Consider the following 10,042-nt stretch of genomic DNA (forward strand, 5'->3'; position numbering starts at 1 on the left):
TCCCCTAAAGCCTTGCTGAAGAATGACATGCATCAAAATCAACGAAAGAATGACTTGACCTTCTGGTCAATGACAGTTCTGGAAAAGCCTAACCATATTCAGAGACCTAAATCTGATGGAAAATCTGTACCAGGACAAGAATGTGGACTGTGGACAAGAGATGTCTTCACAATCTGATGGATTTGGAGTATTTCTGAAAGCTAGTGTGGGCAAATATGTGTCAAGTGAACAGGTGGCATGCTGACCGACTGCTTCAGCATCCAGAAGACTGTAAGATGAAATTATATCTAAAGGCGCTTCAACAAAGTTTTAGTTTAAGGGTGTGCTCACCTATGTAGCTATGTTCTTCTGAATATTCATTTTATATTTTCCAGGCTTAATTTTCCAGGATTGTTTACACATTAATGGTATTTGTTACATTACAAAACAAAGGATTTTTATCTCCACCATAATCATAAATTCTGAACCCGGTTCCTGCTTGAAGTTATTGATATACACCTCAAGCACAATAAAACATATTTTCCAATAACTTAATAACAGACCTAATGTAGACTGACAGTGTAAAGTGTGTGTGTGCTTGACAATACATGTATGCTGACTGTCTCCTCCTGCTGAGGGGGTTAAATCTCTTCCTGGCCCCACTTAACCAGAACCCAGTGAAAGCTGGGTAATCTGCAGACAGGAAGCAGTCGAGGAGGGGGGGACCCTGTGTGAGCATCTAGGAGGGGGGTCTCTCTTCATGTCTTATTCATGTCTCATTAATACTGCAGCAAGCCTGGCTGTGTTTGTGTATATGTGTGTTGGGTTGGGAGATGCGGGATGGGTCTTGTGGGGCAAAACACAGAAATCAATTATTGCCCCTAAACACATAAACGCTCGAGGCACTAACTCCTGGTTACAATGAGTGAATTTTTCCAAAACATTTTTATCACCGGGCCTGGAAACAGATCTGATTTTTCACTAGAGATGCACCAATTAATCATCCAGAAAGCGGAATCTGACAATGTTCCCTTTAAGGGCTCTCATCGGTGATCGGCAGGTCAAATACTAGAATGTTTTCATTCTAGACCCATTAAGTGCATGAAAACTAAAAGAGTCCTTAATTTTCACTCTATAAAGACATCAACAAACAAAATGTACTTTGAAGTACTTCTTTTGATTATGAAATACCTCTATTAAAGAACACATTTATACATATATATATATATATAATATACATTATATATATATATATATTTAGACATTGATAATAACAAAGAATTATATATATATATGTATATATATTCTATCATGTCTTTTCAAGGGTCAGCAATAAAGATATAACACTTTGATGCAATGTAGTCAGTTTACAGCTTCTATAACAGTGTAAATTTGCTGTCCTCTCAGAATAATTAAACACAGCCATTAAAGTCTAAATCGCTGGGAACAAAAGTAAGTACACCCCTGAATGTGAAAATGTCCAAATTGTGTCCAATTAGCCATTTTCCCTCCACTGTGTCATGTGATTCATTAGTGTTACAAGGTCTTAGGTGTGAACAAGGAATAGTGGGTTAAATCTGGTATTATCACTCTCACACTCTCTCATACTGGTCACTGGAAGTTCAACATGGCACTTCATAGCAAAAAACTCTTTGAGGATCTGGAAAAAATACAATTTTGCTCAACATAAAGATGGCCTAGGCAAGATAAATTTATTTGGTTTAGATGGTGTCCAGAGTGTCTGGCAGCAACCAGATGAGGAGTATAAAGACAAGTTTGTCTTGCCTACAGTCAAACATGGGGGAGGGAGTGTCATGGTTTGCGGCTACATGAGTGCTGCAGGGGAGCTACAGTTCATTGAAGGAACCATGAATGCCAACATGTACTGTCACATACTGAAGCAGAGCATGCACCCCTCCCTCTGGAAGCAGGGCCGCAGGGCAATATTCCAACATGATAATGACCCCAAACACACCTCTAATATGACCACAGGGACAGATGAACACAACCCTTTAATGTGCAGATTTTATTTCATTAACACCATTAAAAAACACATGCTTATTTTTAAAATTCAGATGTGTATTCTGTACACAACAGAACTAGGAATAAAGTCTTACAATATTTTTTCTCTTTTTCCTCTCGTCCCACTCTTGCTCCTTTTGGTCACCTCATAAACAGCCCTCCTGTAGACACTGCGTGCAGCGTGGCAATTACTTGTCATGCTTGTTGCTTTCTCACGCTCCACCAAGTGGTGGTGGGGACCTAACGCAAGGAACGTCTTCGTGTGTGAAAATGAGGTGGGGAGAAAAGAAATGGAAGATACCGCACCATAAAGGTGTGTGTGTGATTATGTCGCTGCGTGAGTACTTGGCACATGGGCCGCGTCATGGAAAGCGATCTTCCGTGAGAGGCAGAGAGTTTTTACGGCCACTTCACCAAGATTAACCACAAGCTTCTCTAAACATCTCTAATTAACAATGATTGCTCAGTCAGAAGTGCCACATACACGCATGCAGCTTTCAATTACTAATATTAAACATGTGCAGAAAGAGCGGACATTTTCCAAAGAGCTTTATTGTTTCTAACGTTAAAATCATGTTACAAATGACTTTGTTCATCCAATCAGTTTGAATCTAGTATCCATCTCGCTCAAAATTATACACATTTTTTCACTTATTTATGTATTTTACTAAAATTCTATGCGACAGACCAACACAACTTTGTCTATTATTGTGAAATAGAAGGGAACTGGTTTTCAAAATCTTTTACAAATACAAATCTGTAAAATGTGTCTTGCAGTTGTACTCAGCCCCCTCTGAGTTGTTTATTTGCAATTAACGCTGCATGTGTTTTGGGGTTTGTTTCTTGCTGCTTTGCACCTCCAGACAATGACTTTTTGCTCATTTTTCTTTGCAAAATAGCTTAAGCTTGGATGGAGAGTGTTTTAAATGGCAATTCTCAAGCCTTGACTATTCAATTGGATTTCGGCCTGGACTTTGACTAATCCATTTTGGCAAATGAATGTGCTTTGATTTAGACAATTCTGCTTTAGGACTGGTTGGATCCAACCGGTCCTATGCAGAATTATCTCCAGTTTGGCTATGTATTAAGCCACATCCATCTTTGTAACAACTCTGATCAGCTTCCATGTCTCTGCTGAAGAACAGCATCCCCAAAGCATGATGGTTTTACCACCGTGTTTCACTGTGAGGAAGGTGTTTTCATGGTGATCTGCAGTGTTAGTTTTAGAGGCAAACTTAAAACCAAATTTTTATAGAGCTTTCTTTCAAGAATGGCCTTCTTCTTGACACTCTTACACAAAGCTTGGATGTGCACAGCTAAATAGTTTTCCTGTTGACAGACCCTCCCAGCTGAGCTATGGATTTCTGCATCTCCTTTTGAGTTACCATGAGGCTTTTGGTTGCTTCTTTGGTTAATGTTCTCCTTTCCCCGTCTGTCATGCACGGGTATGTCTGGGTATCACTGCAGCAGATACCTCTAGATACCCACCAAAAGTGAAGGTCACAAAGTGTGGGAAGCATCATACATAGGTACTAATGTTTTTTCTAACATTGTGCAGCCCTTGTTTGCAGTTGTAAAATATTATTTTCTTTTTTTTGGGATAATAAATTAAACAGAACTTTGTAAAATGGTCAGAATGTAGGATATTGTTTTATAACCTAACCCTGCGTTCATATTAGTCCCCAACTTTCTCCTTGACCTGTCTGGTGTGCTCCTTGGTCCTTATGATGCTGTTTGTTCCCTCATGTTCTCTCACCTCTGATTTCCTTATTAGGCAACTTCTAAAGCCAAAATGTACCAGACTAAAGACGGGCTCAATACAAAACACGTTGCACTTTTTAGATTTTTATTTGGAAAAGTTAAAAACCATGCATTATTTTTTTGCTTTGTGTTGGTCAATCACATAAATTCCTAATGAGATCCATTGATGTTTGTGGTTATAGCATGACAAAATTAGAGAAGTTCAAGGGGTCTAAATACTTTTGCAAGCCACTGTGTTCTGATTCTTCTTTACATTTTTCAAGTCAACCTAAAAGGCTCCAGCTGCTGCAGGAATAAAGCAAATTGATTATGAATAATCTTAAAAGCAAAATAAAAAAGTGGTAATCTGGCCAAAAAGTGACACGAGAGGGACAAGTCAATATCTGAATCCGTGTGTGGGACATTCATGATTGCCATATGCAGCCGTTTATAGTTTTATGAGAAACGGTGTGTTTTGGAAACACCCACCGCGCGTCCAAATTTGGATAAAAAGACTCTTTGAGGTGCAGTGTCTGCAATCAAACAAAGGAGGGTGTAAAAACAACACAAGTTCCCGTTGAGAGGTTTGGAGTGGTCTCATTTAGCTATTCATACGTGTTCCTCAGGGAGCGCTTGGCTTGTTAATAAGAAGACAATAACTCAGAGTAAACCATCGATCAGTGGGTGAGGTCCTGACCAAGTGCATCTGTATGAGTATCGACTCATGCTGATGCTGACATTATTTAGTCTTTATTCATATTCTACCTCATATAACCAAAGTGACTTTAACAAAGAATCCAGACACTTCCCTGAGACCTTTCAGCAACACTACAGGTGTGCGGCACACAAACACGCTGCAGGCTCTACATGCAAACAAACCCTAACCAGAGCGTCAATGGGTGCTATTGAGACAAGCAGGTAAAGAAACCGGAGTGTGCATTTGTGCAGTGTGTTTTCTGAATGGTTCTCTGGCTGTCCATCACTGTGAAGGTGTCTGCTTTTGACAGAAGACAGCTCTGACATGCTGGGTAAACAGGGGGGAACTACACAACGTTGAGCCCACACAGTTTTTGCGGTTTAAAACATACAGATTTACAGGTTGTGAGTCATAACAGAGTGTGTTTAAGTTCTTAGTCAACGTGGGGCTATTATATCTGCTGTATGGGCCACCTACATGTCCCTCTGTGTGTTTCAGAATGAGTCTGTGCGTCTCAGATCAAAAGATATACGCTGCAGGAAACAAACCCCTGGTTTTGACTGACAGGTAAAGATGTAGGAGGAAGGATAATGTCAGTCCTGAGGGATGCCCAACCTGCAGAGCCCTATTTCTGGGGTACTCCACGGTTCCCCGAAGACCAATGAGCCGGCTCCCTCGGCTGGTTGGGGGCCGAGCCCCGGGGCCAATCAGCAGGAGGCGAGAGAGCTGAGTGACATATAGATCTGCTAATTTACATCATTACCAGAATGCATCCTGACAAATGAGCCCCCGGGGCGTGAGCCAATCACCTGGGAGAGTAATGCAATTAGGCGGGACTAAAGCTGTCAATCTCACAGCACCAGGGGTCAGTTTGTGATGCCTATGGATACAACAGGCCTGCCTGCTGCCTGTTGTTTTACACATAAAACATATATACACATGCAGTGCCAGTCAGACGTTTACATGCGACTGTGATATTAAGTTAGGACTTTTAATAATTTATTTGAATGGGCTCTTTATCCATGGAGGGGTGAGCAACTTTAATGGATTTTAAAAAAACAAGATTGCTTTTAATGCAGATTTCTTTGATCCAGACAGGTTTAACGATATACATACACCCTCAGTAATATAATTCACAGTAAATTCAAACATAAGCAGTAGCAAGTAATTTGTTGCATCATCATTCTGTCCCCAAAGAAAACGGTTATGACATCCATGCTGGCGATGAGTGTATGTAAACTTCTGACTAGGCACACACAGATTAGTCGTCCATGTTTTGGGGCTGTTGGAGGTTGGTTTTCAATCGGTCAGGTAGGAGTCCAAAAAGGATATGCTGTTTAACTTAACAAAGATGGGCTTGTGTCATGTGAAAACAGAAATCCGGGATAGAGTGTGAATATTTGCATACACCTGGGTGTGTTTGTGTGTGTTTGCACTTACCAATAAGGTGAAGTCCGTTAAGGCATAGTGCTGTGGAGCACAGGGTCTAAGCTCTGTGCAAAGGCAACAAAAAGGGCAGGGAAGTATTTTCCTCCAGGCAGAGAACAGGCCTACATTTGACTGACATGTTTTAGCTTCATTAGGCGTTGTTATATCATACTGTAGCACTGCGCTGAGTCAGTAGGGGTTGTGTCCAGCATGCAGTTCATGGTTTCAGTTAGTAGTGTGTTTATGTGTGTGTGATCTGCCTGAGGCTTAAAATGGTGGAAGAGGGGTATTACTTTCTAAAGAAACTTCTACCAAAATGTGAAGATACAGTCATTCTCACCTTGTCGGTGCAGTTCAGTCACTGCTCCAGACAATCTCGAAGTAAGAGAGGTGGTGCGTTTAGTGCCATTGCATTATATCACTAATGAGTTGCCTCCAGGAGGGAGGGGAGGTCGAGGGAGAGAAACAGCAAGGCAGGCAGTGAAATGAAGAAAAGAGTGAAGAGAAGTGGAGAGAACATGAATTGGGGGGTCGGGAGACAGATCGACCAGCTTGGGGACTTTTTCCACTTACCTCCTCCATCCTCGTTCCCCCCTGCACCTCTAAGTCTAATTGGACTAAAACTGTGATCTAATTAAATGGCCAATTAAAGAGTAGAGAGCAATGTGCCAACTGCCGAATCAGAGGACAGGGATGTAATCAGATGGAAAAACAAACTAAATAAAAAATCAATGGAAGAGATGCAAATTGGGGAACAGGTGGAGAAAACAGAAAAGTAAACACTAGGAATCAGAATGATGGCTTAGAGCAGCGGGTTTGTACCACTACTTAAAAGTAACACCTGAGCAAAAATCAAAAATAAATCAAGTGACAAGGTTTGATAACTGACAGTAAAAATATGGTTTCAAATTTTCTATTTCATTTAATTATTGCCTTTTGAACTTAAATTCTAAGACAGCACACACAATTTCTAAATAAGTAACAAAGTAACAGCATGATGCTGGCATCACATGCTTCACCATGGGCTAGGCGTGTCTGCAGCCCTGAATATGCCTTGTTCTAATCCTCAAATACCATATAAAATGCATTGAAGTTGGTGGTGGTGAGAAAGTGACAAAATGTGGAATAGTTCAAATCAAGGAATAGTCAGCGATTACATAATGCGAAGCTCTGTACATCCTTTTAGATGGATAATGAATATAAATTTATATATTGGTTAAAAAACAGGAAAACTAAAACTGGGTTCAGAAATGAGGAAGAATAAGACACGATGTATTTGTTCTGCTTTAAATTAACATAAAAATATTTTCTGATGCAAAAATCACAAAATGGAAAATTCACCAAATGACTTGAGCAGGTCAGTGGTTTGTTTTCTCTGCAGTATTGATACTCAGAGGGAGCTAAATCTTCCTCTCTCCATCTGTGAGTAGCTCCCACACTGGGAACCCCCCTATGGACAGCTTTAGCACATAAAATATTAATGCTGGGATTCAATTCAACATTCCTCTCTAATCTCCTTAACAATTAGGGAGATGCAGCACCCACAATTAGCTTTGTTACACACATTCTCTCCAGTCTTAACCCCTGAGAGGTAATTACTAATTGGAGACACAACAATGACCATGAACATATATACAAACAATGACTATAGAGGAAAGCCTCTGGGATTCGAATGTGTGAAGCTGGTTTCTGAGTTTTTTATTCTTACCATATCTTTGTTGAAAGGGGGACACTTTGGAAGATTCTTCCCAGTTCAGAGCATCCTCAGTGGGTGTGAAGTCACATCCAGGTTCCCTACCTGGCCTGATCCTGGCTCCTGGCAGAGCAAAGAAAAATGCTCACTCACGCTGAGACTAACCCACCTGTCCACACAAATAATTGCCAGTAAAACACAGCTACTGTGCTGATGACAGACATAAGGACTAGGGTAACAGTTTATTTCTTAGACTTTATATTAGAGGATGTGCACCATCTAGGCTTGGTCTGCTTACCGATATCAAGATATACCGAGGTTTTAAAAACTTATGGCTAAGGCTTTTTGTTCTACTGTACCTATGGTTTTTCGATCTCTCAGAAAATATGAATATTACATAAAACCGTTTTAAGAAAAAATAATTTTTAACACAGAAATGTTATGATATGGCCATGTTATTACCTACATAATCTTGAGGGAGGGCTGCAAACTCGACAGTTATCCAGCAGACAGTCAATGACAGCCTTTACAAGGAGGGCAAGCCTACAAAAGGTCACTGCTAAAGAAGCTGGCTGTTCACAGAGCACTGTATCCAAGCATGATAATGTAACATTGAGTGGAAGGAAAAAGTGTTACACAGTAATTCATGAATCTAAATAATCTAGTTGGCAAGCCATGTCTGTTAAGCAACTGACTGCAGAATGGCTACACAAGCAGTTAACCCAACTAATTAATCTGATACTATCAACTTCCTATACTTACGTAACTCTATAAAAGCAAAACAACAAAAATGTATAACATTCTGTGCCATGAGGACAGGCGATCACCGATATGTCTGGCTCTAGGGTGGGGCCCCGGCTCTGCCATACCAAGCAAAGTCACGTGCCTTGTTCTACTGGTCCTCGTGAAATCTTCTGAACCGCTCTGTCTGACCCATCACCCAGAGCCTGTTTGCCATGGGAGACCTTACCAGGGGTATTTAAGCCCCAAGCAAACATAGCTTCTAGGATCATTTGAGCACTCAAACGACTACACCCCATTAAGGTGGCGGTTCAAATATCAGCTTCTCCAAGTCCGAGGCCATGGTTCTCAACGGGAAAAGGGTGGCTTGCCTACTCCAGGTTGGAGAGGAGCTACTGCCTCAATTGAAGGAGTTCAAGTCTCTCAGGTCTTAATTATGCATGAGGGGAGAATGGAGCAGTAGATCAACAGACAGATTGATGCGGCCGCCGCAGTAATGAGGGTAGCTGTGCCAGTTCATTGTGGTGAAGTGAGAACTGAGCCAAAAGGCGAAGCTCTCAATTTACCGGTTGGCCTATGCTCCCGCCCTCACCTATGGGCATGAACATTGGGTGATAACTGAAAGAATCAGATCCTGGATACAAGCGGCTGCAATTAGCATCCCCCGCAGGATGGCCGGGCACTCCTTTGGAGATAGCGTGAGGAGTTGGGCCATTTGGGAGGAGCTTGCAGTAGAGTCGCTGCTCCTCCACATTGAGAGGAGTCAGCTGAGATGGCTCGGGCATCTGTTACGGATCCCTCCTGGACGCCTCCCCTGGGAAGTATTCGTCCCACCAGAAGGAGGCCAAGGACGGGCTGGAGGGACTACGTCTCTCGGCTGGCCTGGGAACGCCTCTGGCTTCCCTCAAAGGAGCTGGAGGATGGGGTCTGGGGAAAGGGACATCTGCTTACGTCTCTGCTTAGTCTGCTGCCCTCGCAGGATAAGCGGAAGACGTCCAGTACGAGTACAAGAATGTTTCTTCTATGTTTTTGCTGGTGGCTCTATATCAAGATCAATATTTACTATCAGGGTACATACAGTTAGATCATGATGAGTTTGAGTGGCTTTTAAGTTCCATCAGTTGAAAGCTTTTTATGGAGATTGGAAGAGTTGAAAAAAACATTTAGTTATATTGGAGAGTCAAAATATTTCCCCAACACAGATTTCTTCCTTTTTGTTTTTTATTTATTATTTTTCTTGTCACACTTAATGGTTCAGATAATCAAATCAATGTTAACATCACACAAAGATAACCTGGGTAAATACAAAAAAACGTTTTCAAATGAGGATTTCATATATTAAGAAAAAGGTTCTGTATTTCTCATAAATGTGGAAATAGCTACAATGATGCAACTCTCTTGTGTTTCGAGAAATACCTTTTCGCACTCGTAATATGGTTCAACAGAGTCTAATCTTAAAATCACTCCAAATATTGATAATGCAGAGTGCTAGCTTCGTGATGTTTGTAGTCATATTTACCTACAGAATCCCTTTTCTCGCAGAAAAAACTCTTCAGAAAGTTTTCCTCCCAGGCGTCCCGTTGGATCGCCCCTGCAAACACTACAACTCCCGTTAGAGCTCTGCAACAAAATTCACTCGCCATGTTTTGAGTTTTCCACGTAGTGGTTGTCGCTTGTTTGCCAATGTGGCTAAAACTACATCACCCAAAAGGCGTAGCGTCTACCAGGAATTGCTGCTCGAG

The 10,042-nt window shown here is 41.4% G+C and overlaps 1 protein-coding gene across 6 annotated transcripts in view; it reads right to left on the reverse strand.

The window, feature by feature from the left end:
* Positions 1-9,937, reverse strand: part of invs (inversin) — a 28,345-nt gene extending 18,408 nt beyond the window's left edge. For 4 of the 6 annotated variants that reach the window (XR_007037576.1, XM_047360433.1, XM_047360430.1 and 1 more), the window contains exons 1-2: positions 9,820-9,937; positions 7,575-7,682 (exon numbers count right to left, since the gene is read on the reverse strand). Coding sequence is in view for 5 of the 6 variants with exons in the window: in XM_047360433.1 (XP_047216389.1) it covers positions 7,575-7,577 (3 nt within the window). In the remaining variant the exon portion in view is untranslated. Of the gene's footprint in view, positions 1-7,574; positions 7,729-9,819 lie in introns of all 6 variants that reach the window. The other 2 variants (XM_047360432.1, XM_047360431.1) reach the window with 2 other exon arrangements.
* Between the last annotated feature and the right edge of the window lie 105 nt (positions 9,938-10,042).

Source organism: Girardinichthys multiradiatus, chromosome 3, assembly GCF_021462225.1.
Source record: "Girardinichthys multiradiatus isolate DD_20200921_A chromosome 3, DD_fGirMul_XY1, whole genome shotgun sequence".
NCBI classification, from domain to species: domain Eukaryota; kingdom Metazoa; phylum Chordata; class Actinopteri; order Cyprinodontiformes; family Goodeidae; genus Girardinichthys; species Girardinichthys multiradiatus.